Source organism: Dipodomys merriami, unplaced genomic scaffold (genome assembly GCF_024711535.1).
Source record: "Dipodomys merriami isolate MVZ:Mamm:240054 unplaced genomic scaffold, mDipMer1.0.p SCAF_63, whole genome shotgun sequence".
Lineage (NCBI taxonomy): Eukaryota > Metazoa > Chordata > Mammalia > Rodentia > Heteromyidae > Dipodomys > Dipodomys merriami.
The window spans coordinates 1,057,705-1,080,235 of NW_027206213.1; the positions used below are offsets into that span (position 1 = coordinate 1,057,705).

The 22,531-nt window shown below is 42.0% G+C and overlaps 1 protein-coding gene across 1 annotated transcript in view; it reads right to left on the reverse strand.

Moving 5' to 3' along the window:
* Positions 1-22,531, reverse strand: part of Antxr1 (ANTXR cell adhesion molecule 1) — a 213,392-nt gene that overhangs the window by 58,416 nt on the left and 132,445 nt on the right. Inside the window, exons 14-16 of the mRNA XM_070004483.1 lie at positions 10,790-10,831; positions 3,858-3,953; positions 3,149-3,316 (exon numbers count right to left, since the gene is read on the reverse strand). Of these exons, the coding sequence (XP_069860584.1) occupies positions 3,149-3,316; positions 3,858-3,953; positions 10,790-10,831 (306 nt within the window). The remainder of the gene's footprint in view (positions 1-3,148; positions 3,317-3,857; positions 3,954-10,789; positions 10,832-22,531) is intronic.

Here is a 22,531-nt window from a genome sequence, read left to right on the forward strand (position 1 = left end):
TTGAGGCTAGAGTATATGGGGCAGGAAAGAGAGACAACAGAACAGGTTATGATGATTAAAGTATAATATAAGCAAGTCTGAAATAACAGGGTAGAATTGCTTTGTATAAATACTACACACTACAAAATAAATGACAGAAATGTAAGACAGCACAATGAGACCAAAGGAGGATATTCTTAGGGGAGAACACAAAGGTACAATGACTATGTGCCTCTGATCATATAAAATGATATTTATCAAAATGAACTCCTCGTTCCCCCCCCCCCAAAAAAAAAAAGACAGACACTACCTGACGTAGGTAACTGTAACTTTTCTGTACATTACCTTTAAAATAACAACAAAAAAGGAGAAATGTAAATAGGTTCCGATGAAGAGCAGGTACTAGGGAAGGGGACAGGGTCAGCAGAGAGAGCTCAAGAAGATGAGCATAGTCAAAGTACTTTATATACATGCATGAAAATGAAACCTACTGAAGCTGTTTTAAGAAGGGGGAAGGAGGGATGAGAGAGAGAAAGAAGGGATAAATTTGACCAGGGTGTCTTGTGCACATGTATGTAAATATGGCAATAAAATGCCTTTGTACAATTCATAGATGCTGATAAAAACAAAACAGAATAGATTAAATTAATATCCTCCCCCCAAACGCCAAATCATTTAAAAGTATAAAAGCCACGCATTACTTGGAGGTTACAAAAGTAAATGATGGGGTATGTTTAGCTTGACCACTGATGCCCCAGGACCACAGCTGCTGATGGGGCACTCAGTCTCTTCCCCAGGGGTATGGCTTTTATTAGGTCTACTGACTCCATTTTCCCCTTGCTATAGAGGCATAGGGTGACACCTGTTCCTATGGCAAGTCCCTTTTCTATCACCCACTCTGTGGAGGGCATTGACCCTGCCCACTCTCTGTTAGTTTAACCCTTTGGAGCATATCTTCCATTTCAGAACAGGACTGTGATGAATGCTGAGAAGATTCAGGAAGGAGCAGTAGCATTTTTGATGCTATATGAGACTCAATTTTTTTTTGTCCAAGATCTGGCATATACCTGCAGGCACTGTAGTTAAAACAGAGCTCAGCAGGGAGCATGTGTCTTGTCAAACAGTATGGGGAAAAACTCTGCCCTTTTTCTAGAGGAAGAATACCTTTTGTACTACTGTTCTTGCTTCTATCTTTCTTCAAGAACCATCAGGTGCTCAGCCCAGGTACATATCTGATGAGCCTTTCTTCCCTTCCCTCTGAAAGGGTGTGTCCACCAGCATGGCACTCTGAGAAGGGTTTCAAGATTACCTCCATGTCTCAGCACTTCAACAAGAGCTGGTGGATTTTCTCCTCTGTGCTAGGTACAATGCTATTTACTGGGGCTTCAAAGCATAAATGGTACCAACAGGGGGTGGAATCTAGTAGAGAGAAGGCTTATAAGCATGAGTGATACCACCAGTGGGTACTTGCACATCTGCTTCACAAAAGAGTGAGGATGTGCTGGCACTGTCTGCTCCACTAGACACGAGGCATGTGCACATGTGCAACATGTGTGAGGAGTGAAAATGGCCCCAATGTCACATCTGCTGTGGTGAGTTTGCAATCCTTGGGGCATGGACATAGTTTCTGCTTGTTTTAGTTATCTAGGCGCTACCACTGAGAACCTCAGACTATGTCTGAGCCTCAATACTGAAGTTTCTGATCTGGTAGATCTTATGTGGGACCCTCAAATAGGCATTTCTAGTAGGTTTCTGGGTGAGGCTAATGACAGGGGTTCTGGGGCCCACATTTTGAGAACCAGCGGTTCTCAGGGGGAAACTCATTGAGCATCAGTTGGGGAATTTGGTTGTGAAATCTGAAAATGCAGACCTTGGACAGTAAAAGCAGTTTTCTCAGTGAGTGAGACAAAATGGACATGTTGTAAGATCTAATGTGATTTAGGAGGGCTTCTGGGAATCTGCATTTTGAAAGGTCTGAGAACTCTGTACATTCAATATCCAGCAGTGGCTGGCACATAGTGGCTGCATGACAGAACTCATTAAGTTGATACTAATTCCGAGCAGTGTTGGGAATACTCTTAGATTTTTAAATGTGTTTGTCTATATCCTCATTTGTTTCATAAAACTCAGTTCTAAACCCTCAGTGAATAAAGTAATAACATGCTCTCAAAGAGAAATTCAGTTCTTCAAATGATTATGTGCTCTCAATACCCAAAATTACAAAAATGGAGTTTCAGCTACAATCAAAGATGTGTTAGAAACCATGTACAGATTCCTGAAGGTGACAGAATAGAAAAATCCAGTCCATTTGGCTCCTCCCAGTTTGCAAGTGTCTGCATGTCACTGCCTGTTACTCATTAGACAAGCATTGAGCGCTCACAGCTGCTGCTCCTCTAAGCTGTCTGTCATCCACATCTACCCAGAGTTCAATCCATTGCCCTAGGGAGGCTTATGTGAGATAAGAATCCCATTGCTTAAAACATGGCATTCCAAATGAACTTGCACTACAGTTCATGTGACTAGCGCTAGCTCATCTGAGAAAAGGCAACTATCAATGAAGTTTTACTCCACTCTAAAAGAAATGACATTTCTGTTGATTTTGTAGAAAACCTGCTATAACACTAGCAAATAACTTGAAAAATGACAGCAATAATTTTTTGCTGCCATTGGATGTGGGCAGGGAATAGGGGCTGGCTCCCACAGTGAGTCTGTTATTTCAGGTTTTGCGCTGGGTCTGGTTCTGTTTGTAGCATGGAAGTTGGGCTGTGGCTCTGACTTGGGTTTGGGGTTCCAAACTTCAGCAGAGCAGGGTCTTTGTTCTTCTTGTTTTTTTTTTTAAATTTCTCTGTATGAAGTAGGTGAGTAGGGACACAGTCTTTTCAGTTGGAAGTTTCTATGATTATCAACTGGCAGAGTACAGAAAGATTAAGGCAAGGCTGAAAAGCAGGTACTGACCCGCTCCAAGTATTTAAAGCCATTTGCACTCCAGAGGAGGAAAAGAGACCTTCAGGGAACATTAATTGCCATCACATCTTAAAGTTCCCAATAAACTGGCATATTTTAAAGTCTTAAGCTATGTGGGAAAGAGAAATGGTGGAGAATAAAGGAGATCACTCACAGCCAGGAAAAGAGAGTCCTAGAGGGATTAAAAAAAAAAATAAAGACTTACCTTAATCGGAGAGTACCACTTCCGGGGAGAAGAGGGCCTACGCATATTGTTGTTGAGATTTCGAGGTTCAGGGAATTCATACTCTTGCTCTGGCATCTTGACTCTTGCATTCTTTGCTTTTTCTAGCTTAGCACCTTCTTCTGTGGAGCCCTTCTCTCCCCAACGAACCTAAAATAAAGAAAATACAATAAAATAAAATGACAAAATATAATAGGCTGCCCTTTGAGAGTAGGAATGACAAGCATGTGTATGATTGCAATGTGCAACACACATACTATCCAATCCTCAACTGCTTAGAGGGTGAGAGAGTGAAAGAAAGACACACAGAGAGAAAAGAGAGAGAGAGAGAGAGAGAGAGAGAGAGAGAGAGAGAGAGAGAGAGAGAGAGAGAGAGAGAGAGAGAGAGAGAGAGAGAGAGAGATCAATTTTCAGGGGAGGAACTGTCCAGACAATGGGCAAAGCATGTAAAGGCCAGAAAAGTTTGGATTTTATTAAGTGAGAAAGGAAACCATGAAGGAATCTGAGCAAGTGAATGACCTGTTCTGACTCCCACAGACATGGAGGTGCATAGTAAAGGCTACACCTCCCACTTTGCTATTTCCCATCTCTTCCACAATCTACATTCTCACCAGAATCTCAGGCACCAGATCCCATGTCAGCATTTGCCATGGGTCTCCATAGCTAAATGTGCACTAGGCTATTCGCTTACCTCCATCCTTTTTATGCCTCCAACGCCTCGCCCACCATAGTAAGAGGCATCTACAGTAGGCCACTTTTTCTTAGGCAGACCATCATCGTCTTCTTCCTGTAAAGAGATTTGGCACCTGAAGACAAAGCAGCTTGCTGCATGTATGTGTCCACTACAGTAAAATGGATGGGAGCAGTTTGTGTGTCAGATTACCCAGGTTAAATCCCAGTCCCAATGTTCACTTGATACTGGGTGAGGCAGTTACCATCCAATGGTATTTTCCTTATTAATAAAGTAGGTATAATAGCAGTTCTACCAGGTAAGGCTATGGCACAATCTTGGAACCTGCTGTCCACTGTATCTTAACTCCTTTTTCAGAATAATATGATTGAAGTGTGTCATACAGAGTTCCTGATGTAGAACTATAATCCCAGTGCCATGGTATGACTAGAGGGCTAGGAAGTTGGCTTAGAAGTAGGGTGCTCATGCACGCTTGCCTTGCATGCATGAGGCCCTGGGTTCTATTCCTCAGTACCATAAAAGCAGAAAAAACCTGGAAGTTGTGCTGTGGCTCAAGTGGTAGGGCGCTAGCCTTGAGCTGAAGAGCTGAGAGACAGCACTCAGGACCAGAGTTCAGGCCTCACTACCCCCCGCCCCCCCAAAAAAAAAAGAATAAAAAAAGAGATGACTGTAGACCCTCTCAAACAGGTTCGTCATCTCAAGACTGGCCTTGCTGAAAGGGCCAGCTGGTCCTCTCTTCATTCTACGGCTGTCTTTTTCACATGTTCTCTTTTCCTTCTACTTTGACATGGCATGACTCAACAAAAGGTGGCCCCTAGATATGTGCCCCAGAAATAGAACTCTCCAGAACTGTAAGAAATAGGGTCTTTTCTTTATGTTACTCACTCTCAGCCACTGATTTATAGCAGCAGAAAATAGAGACAGTCATGGAGGGATCTCATGTAACCTCATCTACATACTGATGACTTGTGAATTTATAACTTTAATCCTGACACCTCTGAACTCTAACTGATGATGGGGCCTTCATGGAGAGGACCATCAGATCCAGAGCAAAGGAGTGACTTAAAGGTCAAGTTCTGGCCTGGTTTGTGATGTCTTCTCCAGGAAACACCCTCTCCCTCCACCACTGGCATACATTACTATATGAATTTTAAAAGGATTTACCATTGGTTTTCTCTAGTTTGCAAACTTTCCAAGAACTTAGACATAGTAAATGCATAAAACCTGTCCCGATCCTTTTCCAGGTTTCCCTGTATACCTCAGCCATCCCTCCAGTCCTGGGCCAGCCCCAGTGGCGTTTGTCTCACAACAGCCAATGCCTAGACTGAAGAAATGTGTGCACATGCTCACTCCTGATCCATCAAAGCTATCCTTTAGTCTCTTGGTCCTAGTTTGCCTGACAAACTCAAATAACAACAACAATAAAAAGAAAACCAACATAGAGGCCTTAGGGTTTGACCAAAGGGAGAGTCAGAGTTTCCCCTCCAATATGTCTGTGTTTACACATTCTAGAACCTGGGAGAGTTTTGCAATCCACAGGAAGAGAAGGGAAGCTTTGACATATATTTTCATTTGGTCAAAATTGGTGGAGTAAACACACAGACTCCAGAGAATCCACTACAACAGCAGTACCTGAGGGTGAATTTCTACCTGTCTCCTGAAAAATCCCACCCTTTACCCTCCACAGATAGAATACAGATGGGTAAGGCCAGCAAGCATAAAAATCCCCAGCTATCCTGTTTTTAATACAGAGGCTTTGGTGTCCTCTACGATTACTGGAAGAAAGATCTGGCTAATGCAAACTGCTTTGTATGAGTAAGTAGCAGAACTGGGGCTTTTGGGCAATTGCTAAGCGATAAATAGAAAAGAGTGGACATGAGCTATTTGCTTCGAGGACATCCTGAGGGAATGGTGGCAAAAGCTCCCAGTTGTAAGAATGGAAGATAGATGGAAGAAAGAGTCATGTTCATAGTAGCAGAATGTTATCTTCTAGCCCCTGATGCTTTAGTAGAAGTCCCCATGAAGATAGCCTCATGCCACTAGAGCCTTGGGGAGTATAGGAAAAGGCCTGTCAGCTGGTATTGGACAAACCAAGAGGGAGAGATAAAAACAGAAGAAGCAAGAAGTCAGCAGTGCCTGGGAGAAACCGCAGGGATCATAGAGGGATGCTGGTCTCCCATCAAGGGACGTTTAAATCCTTAAGGATGTGGTGGCCTTAGACATCCCATAGTCTGACACAAGTCGCAGCACATTCCTCAGATGGAGAGACCCAGTCTGACTTGCTTGTCCTCAAGCAGACCTGGGTATAAACTCTCAGGAGGAAACAGCTGTGGATATATTCACTTCATTGACCCAGAAATGGATTAGTCTTGTATTATCCACAGATACTGAACTTTTCTGTATTTCCCAACTTTGCCAGACTCTTGTACTGTTCCATGTCTCAACTTTCAGGGGTTTCCAGGAAACCCTTTCCACATCAGATATTGAAATGTAACCTCTTCTGGAAGAATTTTTTTTATTGTACCAGTCCTGGAACTCTAATTTAGGATATAGGCATTGTTCTTGAGCTTTTGTGCTCATAGATAGTGCTCTACTACTTGAGATACAGCTCTACTTCTGGCTTTCTGGTAGTTAAATGGAGATTAGAGTCTCAGGGACTTTCCTGCCTCTCCTGACTTTGAACCATGATCTTCAGATTTCAGACCTCTGAGTAGCTAGGATTATAGGTGTAAATCACTGGTGTCCAACTTAATGTGGGGGAGGGTCTCCAGGTCCCAGAAAGGGGCTGTTTTGTTTTTCATCAGTCCAAACTGGGTCTGGCCAAAGCAGCATGATTCCGGAAGAGCACAGCAGGTACTGATGTGAGCTACATATCTAAAGTGGGCATGAGAAGAGGTTTCTCTTTCCCAGCATGTTTACTCCATGTGTATTCTCTGTCTGAGACATGTAACTGCTTAAGGCTCAGCCATAACCAAATTTCCACTCAGTTAGGGGCTTCCTGTTATGTCTTTTCTTTCAAGTGTGTGAAGTTGGGATCCTGCATGAGTAACAGGTGCATGGAATCCTGGCAGTAGTTTGTATTTTGATGGTTCCTTAGACTACAGTTTGTTAGTAAGTCCAACTACTCCTCATTCCAAGGAAACTTATTCTTTCCATGATCTTGGCTGTGGCTTGTTAGGAAGTAAATGATTCTTCCCTTTGGTCATAGCTGACTGGACCAGGAATGGGGCCCTGACTCAAGTGCAGCCAGACCATTGGTTGGCTATGAACTGTGATTTATGATCTATAATGTAGAGGGAAAAGATCAGTAGGGGTAAGAATATCCCCCCTGCTGGGAACTGAGAGATTAAAAACTGAGAGACTGAAATATAGTGGGGGCAGAAGCTGAAATAAAGGCCTGGGGAATCAGAATGGTCCAGAGAAACGAGGGAATGAGGAATTCACGGAAAAGGAATTAATGGAATGAATCAGAGATGTTAAGAGAGCAAAATATGCCCTTTAGGAGTCTGGTGTCTGGAGCTGCTCACTTCTTGATAATTCTTCAACCATAGTCTATCTGGGTCTATTCATCCTGGACTAGTTTGAATTGGTTCCAATTAATACTTCAAGTACTGTCAACTACAATTAATAACAAAATGAACTCAAGCCTTCCCTATACTACATACATTATAAGTTATATTATTTATATTATGTACTATATTTAACATGTAATAGTTAAGTATTAATTACTAAAACACCCATTAGTTCTGTATCCATCACAACCTAAGGAAGACATATCTACTATAAAAATAACTAAACTTACAGAATGAAGACAACTTCATTCACCTCTATCATGAGCTCTTGGTCCTCTTTAATAGGAAATATCAACATCCATAATGTAATAACTATTAATTGAGTGTTTTTCAGCCTAAAGAGCCTGATAGAAACTTCAAATGCAGTTGGAGAATCCACGGGAGGTGATTACACTTGAACGAAGACATTGTATGGCGTCCTCCATTACTACATTTTCTCATATACCACCAGTTACTTGGAATAGGGACTTAGTGAAGAATCCCCACTCTGATGCAAATCTCTGAAGACTCTTAACTCCAAAAGCATCCTCTTAGTTAACACAGAGCTCCTTGTTTTTGTTGAGCTCTCCAAATTCCAGGCACTTCGCTTCACAGGATCTCAGAAAGTCATTCCTTTTTGCATTGTACATTTTGATATTCCCTATCAAAGAAGATTCCACTTGAAATAAGCTCATTATGAAGAGTGATACAGTTTTCAGAATTTTCTAAGTTATTTGTAGAGTAGACATGTCATCTTTAGGATTGATGGTTATAGAACTGATAAATGCTTAGATAATTAGTACTTAACTTACTCAGAAACATGGCAGAGAGAAAATTTGGCTTTATATAGTTATTGTTAGAAACTATGTGAAGATCTTAAAATTTTTTTTTTCTTTTTTTGAGAAGATAGTCTCTCACTGTATAGCCCAGGCCGGTGTTGAACTTTGACTCTACCTGTTTTAGTCTCACAAGTGCTGAGATTATAGGATGGCGCCATCACTCTCTGCTTGTGTTAAGTGCTTTGATGATTGTCAAAGGCTAACTAGATATAGATTGTGACCTTCAAATAGCCAGCAGTCTAATCTATCTTCCTTCCTTCCTTCCTTCCTTCCTTCCTTCCTTCCTTCCTTCCTTCCTTCCTTCCTTCCTTCCTCCTTCTCTCTCTCTTTCTTTCTTTCTCTTTCTTTCTCTTTCTCTCTTTCTTTCTTTCTCTATCTCTCTTTCTTTCTTTTTTCTTTCTTTCTATGGAGCTTGAACTCAGGTCCTGGGTACTGCTGACCCTGAGCTTTTTTGCCTAGTGCTCTACCACTTTGAGCCACAGCACCACTCCCAAATTTTTGGAGATAAGAGTCTCATGGACTTTCCTGCCTGGGCTGGCTCTGAATCCCTATCCTCAGATCTCAGCTTCCTTGGTAGCTAAGATTACAAGCCTGAACCACTGGCACTTGGCTAATGATTTTTTCTAGAAGGAAAAGTTAACACATACAGAGAAGGCGAAAGGAGGAGTTAGCTTGGTGAAAGGGATAACAGTATGTTTTGTGAAGAGAGTTGCAATAAGCTAAGCTTGGACCCTGGTGGGATCTGAACATGGAGAGCTGGAGTAGAGAAGGTTGTCTAAGGCTCACATTGAAATTTTCAGGGCATTGTATAAAATACTTTTGCTTGGGATAAATTACATTATTTGTTTCGGTGAGATTTCTTTCTTTCTTTTTTTCCTGCCAAAATCTATTAAGAAGGGGACTGGGGCCAAGGAACCACTGGGGCCAACACACATGCTAAAATAATCAACCTGTTCCTGGCCAGCTACATACAATCCTGCAGGTCTCAAATCTCTCCAGGTTGTTGTTCTGTTTTAGATACCATGTTTACCTTCTTTGGGTCAGTGTAGTAGATGAACTCAGTTACTCCCCTCCCCCTTTGCTTTAAGCTATTCTTTCTTTGTTTGGTTCCAAGATTGTGTGGTTGGATAGAATGCTGCATCCTACAAATATGTGTTGGGCTTGTAGAATATGGGGAGCTCTGTTAGATGATGGATCTGGGGCACATCAGACCCCATAGTCTCCCGTCTGAATCCCCCAGCATACTTTGGCCACTGAGGCTGCCATATCACCTTCTAAAGGCAAATGCGGAGCCAGCAGCAGAAGAAAGAGCAGCAATTCTAACTAAAACTAGGAGAGGGAGGGAACTCTTCACCGCAGGGCCAACACAGCAGCCCCATTGAGACAGCCTCTAGCTCTGTTTTCTTTGGGAGTCTAAGAGACAGCTGCATACAACAGAGTTAAAGCCAAACAGGAACCATGGAGCTAGTGTGCAGCCTGCTCTTGAAGGATTAAGGAAAGGCTTTGTGGATGTTAAGGAAGTTTTTTTTTTTTCCTCTCTTATTTTCTCCCTCCACTTTGTGCAGCAGTGCAATTTCCTCCCTTGACTTCTGGGCAGAAAGCTAGCATTCCACCAAGATGTGCTTTAATTGATTGCAGCTATTAAATCCCTGGGCTTACATGCATATGGTCTAGCACATAAGAGACACATGGAATTTTAAATGTAATCATCTTTCTTTCTGTATGCAGGAAATTGGACAAAAGCATTGGGAAAGAGAGAGATGAGCAGGTTTGCATGCAATGCTAGGCTTCAGGGATTGAGGTAAGACCTTGAAAACTTATCAGTGTATCTTTTGGTCCTACTAAGTGTCTAGCTCCATTGTCTGGCTTTTAAATTGGTGAGCATTGTTCCGAGGAACTCCAGTTAATCCAGGCATTCCTGCCCTGAGATGATCTTCTTCATGATTGGCCCTTATTTTCCATGCCCCATTATTTTCCATGCCAGGCCACTTCTGCATCAGAACTGCTTACTAGTCCTTTTGGTAGTAGGATATACAATTTTTTTTTTCCTCTAGATGATGAGGATTTGAGAGTGAGGCCAGGATATTAGCATATCCTCCAGCATATTTTCATTACTGCCTGGCAAATCTTTAGGTAATGCTGTTTTAAATTAAAGAAAACTGGAATACTTTAGCACCGGGCTGTTCCTAGAACCAACGATTATTTGGAGAACGTGGCAAATTTGCACTGATTTGCATACATAAAGCATAAATCTGCACTGAGAAGACTTTTTCTCTAAAGTGTTTTAGAGGAAAACTCAGATCCTCCCAACTCCAAATAACTGTACTGATAACATCAGTGTTTGCATCTTAAATCTTTTCTCTGCGGGAGGACACCATTCTGTCTTTAGTTCAGTGCTTGTTCATCCTTTGTTAGTATATGGATAAAGGTTTCCTTTCCTGCTGCTTCACACACAGTGGGGTCCAGATCCTGCTTGGCAGGGGACTAAGGGTCCAACTAGCTTCCCATCACATTCTGCCACCCTGCCCGCGTGGCTACTTACCTCACTCTCCTCTACAGGGGGTGGAGGGACTTCCTTGATAATCTGTAAAGAAAAAGAAAAAGGACAAATCAATGGAAGTCTTCAGCCATCTGCTTTCTGAAAGCCTTCTCTTTGGTTAACTTGCTTTGGTCTTTGGTTGTGTGGCCATAATTACCTTGGGGATGGCTCAAGCAAGGGAGACAATCTGTGTCATGAACTACCTGGACAGAGTAGCTCAGTTAGTTAGAGTAGGACCCAGATTGATGGTTATATTTTCTTATAGCTTTTCGTTATTATGAAAGTGATGTTAAGAGGGGTTACAGTTACAGTTACAGATATTCCTCCCATCCTCACCACATTTTCAAGTGTCTAGTGAGTACCACTGCTGCATTTGTTCACCCTTAGCACTACCATTTGTTGGTTATATTTCCAATGTGTAAGTTTTGTATAGAGACAAATGTTCCCACATTGATATTTTTAATTTCTTACTTACTTTAGGTAGTTAGCTTACAAACATATTCATTCATTTATTTGTCTAGTTAGTTATGCACTAAATCAGTCACCCATCTATCCAACCACCTATACATCTAATGAAGGATGACTACACAATGGAAGTTACAACTGTACTACAAAAATGAGCTGAGTATGGGCTATACCTAGGTGACCAGAAATCCTCTATCACTGACTCCAGTGATTCTTCTCATGGAGAGAAGGTATGATGGTCAGGCTGAGCAATCCCTGACTGAAGGCAGTGAAGGAGGAATGGCCATGGATCTCTCTCAGACCACTGGCATTTAGAGACATAAAGATTTCACAACAATTTTGTAAGAGGGTACTCTGCAATGGCCGCATTATCAAGGTCAAGAGATGCATGGACATTTAGAACAGGTTTATAATGGAAAGCCTCTTCCCCATGAGAGGATAGATGATCCAGGGGAGAAGAATAGGGAATAAAGATGGCTGGGTGGTATGCTTATCTCCAATCTGTTCATCCCACTCATAAAAGAAATGCTCTTGAAGTTAGCTGGAGTTAGGGTCTCTTACATGCAGTTTGGGCTATTGTCTACTGTGAACCAATATATTCCTTGGGAGCTTCTGACCCTCACTCCGAACTTGTTGGAATTTTGGCTCCTCTAAAGCATCACTTTTCTTTAGAGGACTCCTGAACTCATTACAGATAACTTGATGTCTTAGCATCAGGGCTGAGTGTAGGTGAGTGTTTGGTGACTGCCCATGAGACCCATCAATTCAGGGAGCTCATCTCTGGCTACAGACAGGACCCTCAACTGGCATCAAGCTCTTCCTCACATGTCCACATCAAGTTCATCTCCTTTTGGGATTTTATAATTCTGAGACCTCAGTAGGGTCAGTCGGAGAGTGAAGACGGGAACCCTACCCATTATCCATAATGCTATCTCTGTACAGTGGGGCAGGCTACCAACTTCAGCCAGTGAAATGAAATTCCAAGTATCTGAAAGTCCAGTATTCAATTAACTGAAGAAGCAGAGATAAAGGGCTCCTGAGGTTTTGAACTATCATTTCATCTTCCTCCACTTCCTGGCCACTGTGGGAGCCATGCTTTTCTCACCCACTCAACCTTGGCTTAGAATTCCTTATGGAAACCTCTGGGGAGAACCATCACTGTCCAATGTTGATTTCCCATCATCCCTGGGGCAGTGACTTGCTTTGAAACAGGAAATGCTTGGAAACTGGAGGAAGGGGTGAGAATCTGGGATGGGGGGGGTGGGTGGGCAGGCAGTGATTTGAAAGAAAGGCAGGAAAGTGAGTAGAAGACCTAAATGTTTGGAACACAGCAGCGGACAGAGTTTTGAGGCATGTCAAATCTGTGTCTATGAAGAGGTTCTGGTTAGAGCAGCAGTTTTATTTTGGCTCCTTTCCTGCATAGAATCTCAGCACAGCTATCAAATGTAAACCCTAGACCTTCCTTCTCCTGACTGTGAAGATCTGAGACACGTCTTCACCTCCCTGAGCTCCACTGTCAAGTAGAACACAAACCTTGCAGGAATTAAGTCATGATGAGCAATTGTGTGTTACATGCCTGGTATAGAGGAGGCATTCCATAGATAATGTGTATGATCAATATTCTGTCTTGCCTTTCTTTTCTTTTTTTTTTTAAATAAAGGTTTTATTGTGAAAATACTGTACAGAGGGGATCTCTCTTTCCTTTCTTATCTGCTCCTGCCTTTGTTATATCTTTGACCAATGCTGTTCCCCCATCCTGCCATATACCAGATGACTATGTAAGGTGGATTCCAGATGGAGATGCAGAGAAGCCAGTGATTCAGAAAACTGTTGCTGTCCACATAGTGGTCAGGGGGCATAAAATAGCTTACCACTCAGACCAGCTCATTTTTGGGGTTGCTGCTTGGTTTAATTTATTAGGTATCTATTGAATGTCTATGTTAGATCGACAGTGTGCCAGACCCAGAGGAGAACTCAAAAGATAACTCATGACTTGCTAAATACTAACTACAGGAGAATTAGTTGGTAATCTAGATTCTACACTGATGCACTGTAAGTGGGATACTCCAGTTTCTGAAAGCAATGTCTTCATGTCTAGGTAAACAGGAAGTAGACCTTTCCCATCTGGTTGGATGGTCTATCAGGAAGGATGATAGAGGTCTTCCCACTGCTCAGAGCCCAAACACTACCAGCCTGCCCTGAGAAAGAAGCAGCTGCCCTTCAGTGGGGCAGTCTTAAAGGGTGTGATCCAGACAGGCAAAATGTGAAGTCAAGAGATGGCTATTCCAATGGATAAAAAAGAGATGGCTATTCCAAATGGTAAAGCTGGACGGGATGTCTATGAGTACACAGACTACTTCCCTCCCTCCTTCCCTCTCTCCCTCCCTCCCTCCCTAATTCCTTTCTTTTAGTCTTCTCTCATTTTCTTTCTTTTTCTTTTTGGTAGTGAAAAGAGGCAAAACAACACAAGTCAATTTTTTATTTTTAGCCACTGCAGAATGAATAACAGGATCGTGAGTCACAGCCTTGCACCTCTGGTGTGGTGACATTTCACCTTAATAATGTCCTTCCTTCCCATTGATCCTGCTACCAAACAACAGGCCTGCACTATACTCCTGTCCACAAGGACTCTGTGTGGCTCATTTTTCTAACATCCCAAATCATACAAGTATTACTTAATACATTTTAATTAAGAATTTAAGATATTTAGTAGTGGAATTTTTATAGAGCACATTATTCCTTTTAGTGCCTGTATAGTTTTTGTTTTAATTTTTGCCTTGTGCTGGTAGTAGGATTTGAGCTCAGGGCCTGGGTACTGTCCCTTCGCTTTTTTATTCAAGGGTAGCATTCTACTCTGTAAGCCACAGCTCCATCTCTGCTTTCTGGTAGATAACTGGAGCTAAGAGTCTCATGTACTTCCCACTTGGGCTGGATTCCAACCTTGACCCTTAGATCTCAGGCTCCTGAGAAGCTAGGATTACAGTTTTCAGTCCTCTGCTCTGAATAAGTAATCCTATGGTTTTTATGGGTTCCAATTCCAAAATGCGGTGACGTCTTAGACACCCATTTTCTAGTCCAGAAGTGGTGACACTTTGGGAATCTTACATGCATCTGCTCTTGAATGACCATCAATAGCTTTGGAGAGCATAAAGACAATACTATTGATAGAGCCTGACTTCTCCAGCCAGTTTCTGCTCTCTTGATTTTTTCATGTGTATAGTAAAATTCCAAGAAGTCTGAACAATAAACTGAGTTTTGAATAATTTTGGATTGTGAGTTCACGGCCTTTCAGATTAAAAGCAACATTTCTCCTTCACACAACTCTCTTCCAATAACAAGGAACCTAAGAGCAGCAGCTGAGCAGGGGAAGAGATCAATTAACAAGTCCTCTAGAATTCATCTCTGGAATCCTGCGAGGCTTGGGTAGAGGATTCAGACTTTCTCTTGTTAGCTACAAATACACTTTTATTTTGCAGGGTCTCATTTGTATATTCTAGACTGGCCTTGAACTTTGGGTCTTCCTGTCTCAGCCTCTTTAGTTTTGGGATTATAGGGATGATCCACTATGCCTAGCCAAGTAGTTTAAATTTGAACTCTAAAATGCTGAACAGTTATGGTCATGACTTTTAAGGAACACATACATAAAACCCAGCCACTCACTCAAGGACCTAATTTTAGGCAGAAGACTCAATTCTGAGACCTAAATGAAAGGCTGCTAAAGCATACCTATATGTTATTGAGATCAAAAATCTCTCCCCAGACTGCTTTGGGTCAGCTGACCATCTGATTCTTTTGACTCTGGCCTTGAAAATGTCCCTTATTTTCTTATGAGTCTGGCTCTGCATCCAAGCAGCTCTTACCATATTTATCCAGGAATTTTTTTTGTGTTCTTGTTTTGCTGTGTAATCAAGAGGAGCAGATTGTTCATAAATCATTATTTCTGGCCTACACGAAGGATTAGTTAAAACAAATGGTGTTTTTAGATGGTAAAGGCCTTGTAGAGCCTTTAATTTAAAACATTGTTCATACTAGACTTCTGGCTTGATCTCTTTGCCAACTCAGCTGCTGCTAGAAGGTTCTTCATGAGGAGGGCATTGGAAGAGAGTTGTGTGGAGGAAAAAAATGTTATTCCATGTCCAAAAAGAAATCTGCCAAAGGGTTTAATAACACAGATAAGAGGGGTTCTTGCCTTTTTGTACTCCTCCCTTGCATTCTGATCCCTGAATCTTATAACAGGTACTCTAATAAAAGTCAAGAAACCAATGGAAAATGGCAACCTGACGTGGAAAAATTTTCAGGAAAGTTGAAATGCTAATGGTTGGAAGACCAATGACTCTTTCCAGGATGCAGACTGATTAAGTTTTATGGAAACCTCACGACTGCTTGAGGGGCTGATTAATGCTGGCCCACTGCAGCATTTCTATTGTGAACGCAAGGCAAAGGCTGATGCCAAGGATGTTGGACTGTAGCAAAGGAGATTTTCAAAGAAATGTGCTTAGCCACTTTCCTCTTTCTCCTTCTCCCCCTCTTCACTGTTCTTCCCCCTACACTAATTCCTCCTCCTCTTCTTCCTCCTCTTCCTCCTCCTCCTCTTCCTTCTCTTCCTTCTTCATTTGGAGCTCAAATTTCAAATAATTTTGGTTCCCTTATCTCATTTTCCAAAAGATGGGACAGTTTAAATGGCCACATGTATCACAGTGACAGTCATGGCTGAATGATCACCTAAGTGATCTATTTGGTAATTTAGAAGAATGATAGTACATAGTCACCATTAGATGACATGCCAGGTGTCTACAGAATTCTGTTCAAATAAAAGTTTACAACTCCTGCAGCTTGGAAGAGAAACCTTTGGTCTCTGCCTGTGTTACATATGAGCTAAGCCCAGCCATTAGCAGCCAGTGGGATCTGAGCAGGCGCAGGGCACACCGAGATGTGTGCTTAGGATGCTCAAGATATTTTCAAATTCTTCAGGGTTAATGTAGCTTCCAAGAAGAGCAGGAAAGAGACTGTGTCTCATAATCCAGGAACTCTTTCTTTCAGTTACTTCCACTTTCACTAGGATTGTGGGTAGAATGCCAGTGTCCTGCCAGAGTTGGACAATAGGTGCTTGTGAAGGTGGGGGGCAGGGATAGGCCAAGGAGGAATTCCAAGGCCACAATATGTTTGAAGATTTCCAATGCAAACAATCCTCTTGAAGGGAAAAGCCCTCCAACAGAAAGTTCTTCAACTTGGTTTAGTGCTGTCTTTCAGACTTATTATCTAAATGCCTCTCGTTCATATCTCCTATTCGCATAAGGTCAGGGAATCTTGACATTGAGGAAGCGATTCACCTATAGAAGGTAAGAACATGGGGAATCAGCCTTAGACACAATAGCGTTCCAATTTTTAAGTTTTTTTTTTTTCCACATGGAATTGGAAGTGAAAGGATTTGCTCTTTCCTTTGACAGATGTTGGGAAATACTATCTCTAATGACAGCCAGCCCCTTCTCATTTCACCTGCAGGCACACGGACACAACAAGTGGTCTATAAGACAAATAATGAGGCCAGCTTACCAGGGAGGAGAGAAGTTCTCGAGAGAAGGTAGAAATGAGTAAGGACGGGGTGTGGGGGTAGGGCACTGAGCTCAGGAAGGGAGGGTAGGTCACAGTAGAGTTCTCTGTGCTAGTGAAAATCAAGCTTGTAAGCACTACGATGAGAAGTGTCCAGATGGGAATGGGTGGAGGCTGGGAGGGGGTCAAGATGTACATCAGTTTAGGTCCAAGATGCCTGCCAGGATAAAGAGCTGCTTTGCAGAAGTCATGTTTTAATTCAACAAACAGCAAATCCCTTTGGTGATGTGAGGCTTGGGTGTCTGGCCCTTTCAAATGAAATGTGATGCTTAAAGGTGTGGGAGAGCATTGTTTGAAGACTTTATTTCTATTTCAAGTTAAGTCATTTTACATTTTTCACTAATTTTTGTCCTTATGACTTGTCACTAGAGATGTCCAAGGAGCTTATTTATTGAACTATCCTTGAAATTCAATAGTGAATCGAACATGATTCTTTATATAATTACTTGAAAAGCACTTACAAGACTTTTGAGAATCAAAGGGAATAGAATTTGTTTACACAGAGGAAAATTTTGAATGCATGTACATGAGCTTGAAAAACCAAATAAAAATATTAGCTTTTATTTGAATGGAAATATAATTATTTAATTTAACCTAAATAGTTTGGTGATATAATTAGGGTGTAACTTGATAAGAGACCTTTCTTTTTCTTTCTTTCTTTTTTTTTTTGTTGGTCATGGGGCTTGAACTCTGAGCTTGAGCGCTGTCCCTGCGCTCTTCAGCTCAAGGCGAGCGCTCTACTGCTTGAGCCATAGCGCCATTTCTGGTTTTCTAGTGGTTTATTGGAGATAAGAGTCTCGCAGACTTTCCTGCTCTGGCTGGCTTTGAACCTCGATCTTCAGATCTCAGCCTTCTGAGAAGCTAAGATTACAGGCATGAGCCACCGGCGCCCGGCTTTTCTTTTCTTTTTAATTGCAATAAAAATCTAAAGTTTACCATCTTATCATTTTAAGTATGCAGTTCAGTAGCATTAGCTCTATTTACACTGTTGTGCAACAAATTCCAGAACTTTTCCATCTTGCAAAATATAGCAAGATCTTTCCATTTGGATTCCTGATATGCTAATAACTTTCCAATAAGTAGACATATTTTTAGGAGTCAAAGAAACAGACATGTCTTTTGTTATATAACATTTGATACAAATAAAAGTTGTCTATTATAGGCACAAGCTATGAAATATTAATATAAACACTTAAGAAACCACTATCAAATACAGTTCCATCAGATTGTGGGTGGCTTCCTTCTGTGCATGATTTCTTTTTTTATTGTGAAAATACTGCACATCTGTGTATAATTTCTTCCAAGATGGTTCAGTTTTTCTGGTGTAGTTAGGACAATGTATAAATTATATACTACTCATGCCCCACCCCTCTCAGTTCTAGCACAGCACAATACCTGGTGCTCAGTAGGTGCATGAAATACCATTGTGGAACTAAGGAGGGAATGCAATTGTCTCAGCCTAGGGTTCTCCTGCTTAAACACCAATAACTTTCTAACTGTTGTTCTAGTATTTCTCAACTTCATGAAAGAGAATCTTCTCATAAAAAAGCAATTGGCCTGGTGCTGCTGGGTCATGCCTAGAATCCTAGCTACGCAGGAGGCTGAGATTTGAGGATCATAATTGAAGCCAGTGAGGGCAGGAAAGTCTGTGAAACTCTTATCCTCAATTGACTACCAGAAAACTGGCAGTGGCACTGTAACTCAGCTGTAGTAGAGCGCTAGCCTTGAGCAAAAGAACTCAGGGACAGCATCCAGGCCCTGAGTTCAAGCCCCATGACAGAAAAAAAGAGTAACTGGGCCAGGCATGGTGGCACATAACAGTAATTCTAGCGATTAGGGAGGAAGAGTTATAAGGATCTCAATTTGAGGTCATCCAAGGCAAAATTTAGTGAGAACTTATCTCAAAAGAAAGCTGGGCATGGTGGTAGACACTGTGGTTCCAGCTACTCAGCAGTCAGAGTGGGAGGATCTTGTATCACTGTTGGCCTGGGAAAAAGTGTGAGATCCTATCTGAAAAATACCTTATGAAATAAAATGTTGGAGGCATGGTTTAAGTGCTACAGGACCTGCATACAGGAGAGAAATAAAGCCCAAAGTTCAAAAGCTAGTACTGCAAAATAAATAAATTTTATATATATATATAGTCGGTCACGGGGCCTGAACTCTGGGCCTGGGCGCTGTCCCTCAGCTCTTCAGCTCAAGTTTAGCGTTCTACCACTTGAGCCACTACACCATTTCCGGCTTTTTCTGCTTATGTGGTGCTGAGGAATAAACCCAGGGCCTCATGCATGCAAGGCAAGCGCTCTACCACTGAGCCACTTTCCCAGCCCCAATAAATAAATAATTTTAAAAAGCAATCAGATCATGGTCTAATTCACTTCCTGCTCCTGACTGTTCAATGGCTCTTTAAATAAAGTTCCAGCTCTTGTCCCAACTGCTCCAGTCTTAACTCTCACCCTTCCTTTGTGGGGATGGGCTCCTTTAGCTCTGTGCTTGCTTCATTGTGGCACTGTTAATACTGTCATACTTGTACGTGTCTGTCTTCATCTGTTAAATGAAGCTGATAAAGCTAGGGCCTTAGGTCTCCAGAGCTTAACAGATTGCCTAGATCAAAACTGCTACTCAGTAAATATCTAAGTTCCTTGATAAATGGATAGGAGACCATCTCCAGGCACACTCTACTCTCAGGGATAATTGATAAGATGAGGTGTGAAAAGGTGACAAACTGGAGACACTCTGAAGTGAGATGAGACTAAGTATGACAGAGGACACTAGTGGTCACTCTATAGTGTCCATCTTGTGCAGCAGGAAGGGCAATGGCACATGGATTGATGAAGAGTAGGCTTCATTGAATGGAAGTGAACATAAAGGAGGAAGATGGAAGAGCTGGAGTGAAAGGCTCAAGGACATCCAACGTGGGAAGCGAGTATGAGGCACAGCAGGACTGGGTCCCCTCTGATCTGACCAGATCCCCGTGTTGGAGGAGGACACACATGGCAAAGTGCTGGAAGTGTTGGAAGAGTTATCATTGGTTAGCCTTCATTTTTTTTTTCAAGGCTACAAAAATAGGTTTCTAGTAAGCAGGAAAGGATCAGAGGAAGAATAGGGGTCTCCAGGCAAATGGGGAGGGTTGAGAGAAATTCCTTGAGACTGGTCAAATAGGATGGGAAATCATCCCCAGTCTCCCTCTCCTATTGGACTTCTCTTTCTAGACATGACAAGGAAGAAATAAGAGGATGCTGAGATGGCAGTTCCAACTGTAGTTCAGCAAGATTGCTTTTCATGGCTAGTAAAGCAGCATCTGAGTGCCTATTCCTATTCCATCCAGCCACTCTCCAGGACTTTATGTCCACTCCCCCATCCAGCCACTGAAGGGTTAAACTCGGCTTGGCTGGGGTGGAGTAAGGAACACTCACTGTCAATACGAACCCTAGGGCTGCAGTGCAGTTATCTATCACGTGTCCCATAATTTGCAGGTCCCTCCTGCTCTCTGACTACTCTCCCAGCTTTGAGATGCGACATTGATCTCAGGTTATGGGACAGCTGCCAAATTAGGGAAGTGACAGAGGGACATTTAGAGATCATGTTTAAAAAGAGACCCTTGGTTAGAGGAGTGTAGTGAGAGATGCTGCTACTCAGGAGCTTTTCAGAATCTTTTGAACAAGGTCCTTTGGGAAAACTCATGTTTGCCTTCCCTCCTGTTTACTTCATTCAGAAAACACATGACTTTATTCTGTTCCATCAGAACAATCACTCATCACAGAAGCAAGTGATCAACAGAGTTTTGGGGACACATCAAGCACTGGAGCCTAGGCCAGCTTTCAGCAGTGGGGGATGGAGACCGTTTTAAGGAAAATTAATCTCCACAATCTTCCCTCAGTAAGGAATCCTTTGAGACTTGCAAAATCAGATTGCTTTGGGACTGCTTCCCAAAGCAATAGGGACGTAACCAGATACGTTCATTGACAAATATTTGGGATATTGCAAAAACAATTCTGCCTTGGGTGATGCTGCTTCCCATAATGAAAGGTTTGAGAAACATTTTCCACCACTGTGAATCTATTGCCACACAGTATAGCAGTACATCTCCTACTACATTAGAATATTTAATACTAATACTATTAAGAATAATGAGGCTGGACTGGTGCTTATGCCTGTAATCCTAGCTACTCAGGAGGCTGAGATCTGAGGATCGAGGTTCAAAGCCGGGCAGGAAAGTCCGTGAAACTCTTATCTCCAATAAACCACCAGAAAACTGGAAGTGACGCTGTAGATCAAGTGGTAGAGCGCTAACTTTGAGCTGAAGAGCTGAGGGACAGCGCTTAGGCCCAGAGTTCAAGGCCCACAACCGACAAAAAAAAAAAAAAAGAATAATGAATAGCACTTGCTATTTGCTTTCTCACAACTCTATGTATAAACTCTTTTATCTTTACTTAGGGGGTCAGGGCTTTTATTGTACCAGTAAAGAAAGACAGAGGGATTAAGTAATTTGCCCACGCTCACTCAGCTAGCAGTTGGTAGAGTTTTCCTTGGCTGTTATATTGTTTCTAGCAGCTCCATCCAGCAGTAACAGTTTATGATAATCCCAGGTTCTAAGTGAACAAGATCATAATAGATGCCCTGGTGTTCATTGTTTGCTGCCACCACCCTATCCACTCCCTTTTTAAGAGTCTACTGCAAAGTATTTTATTTCTGTCTTTTTATTTTTCCTTCAGAATTCTGAACTTGGAAGTGTGCTTGCTTTGAATCAACATAGAATGTAGTCTAGTTGAATTATGGGGATTTTTTCCCCCCCATGAAAATAAAAGCCTTAAGTATTTAAAAATACACTTAACTCTTGGGGCTGCCATGAGGAGAGCTATTCAACATCTTGGTAAATCAGTACAGTGGAGATATTACTATGTGACTGAGAATTGTCCTATCCTGGGTCTATGCCTAGAAACACCTGTGTTAAGCTGCCTTGCATCATCTTTTCCATCAGTCCCTGCCACAGAGTCCCCATTGTGGTCTGGTTTATTATCTCATACTTTTGTCATCTCTTTCCACTGGAAGCCATCTACCCCTCCTTTCTAAGTTCAGTGCTCTATGTATTTGTAGTCCTGGTCCAGTTCTGTTCCATACACATTCAAGAATCCCTAGCTTCTGTGCTAAATGCTGGAATTTCTGATATAAAATGAAGCTCACTGCCTAATTCCCCATCATGAGTTCCTCGATGGGAGAGCGGAAATACTATGTAGCCCAGCAGTGAACATTTCAAACTCACCTGGGCTTTCTTGAACACATGAAATACTAGACATATCAGATCTGATACTTTCCTCTTTATTTGATACTACTTATTTAAGATTTTTTCCAGTCTAGGGGTCAAAGAATAGAAACTAGTGAACAGACAGACATACTTCCTTTGGGAACACAAGATTATTAGTAGGGTAGGTTATTCTAGGACCTATGCTATCTGAGGGACATTTGCTGGAGCTCTGTGGTGATCTCAGGTGACTATGATGGGGAAAAAAGCCAGCTATTCCTGGTTATGGAGCCAAAGTACTTAGACCAGTGGTAACTCATCACTTAGAGGACACAGAGTGTGTCCTACAAAAGTTAGCTAAAATTAATGAAATAATGATGGTACCTTTCTTTATGGTGGGGGTTAGAGTCCTGATACACTCTGTCAGA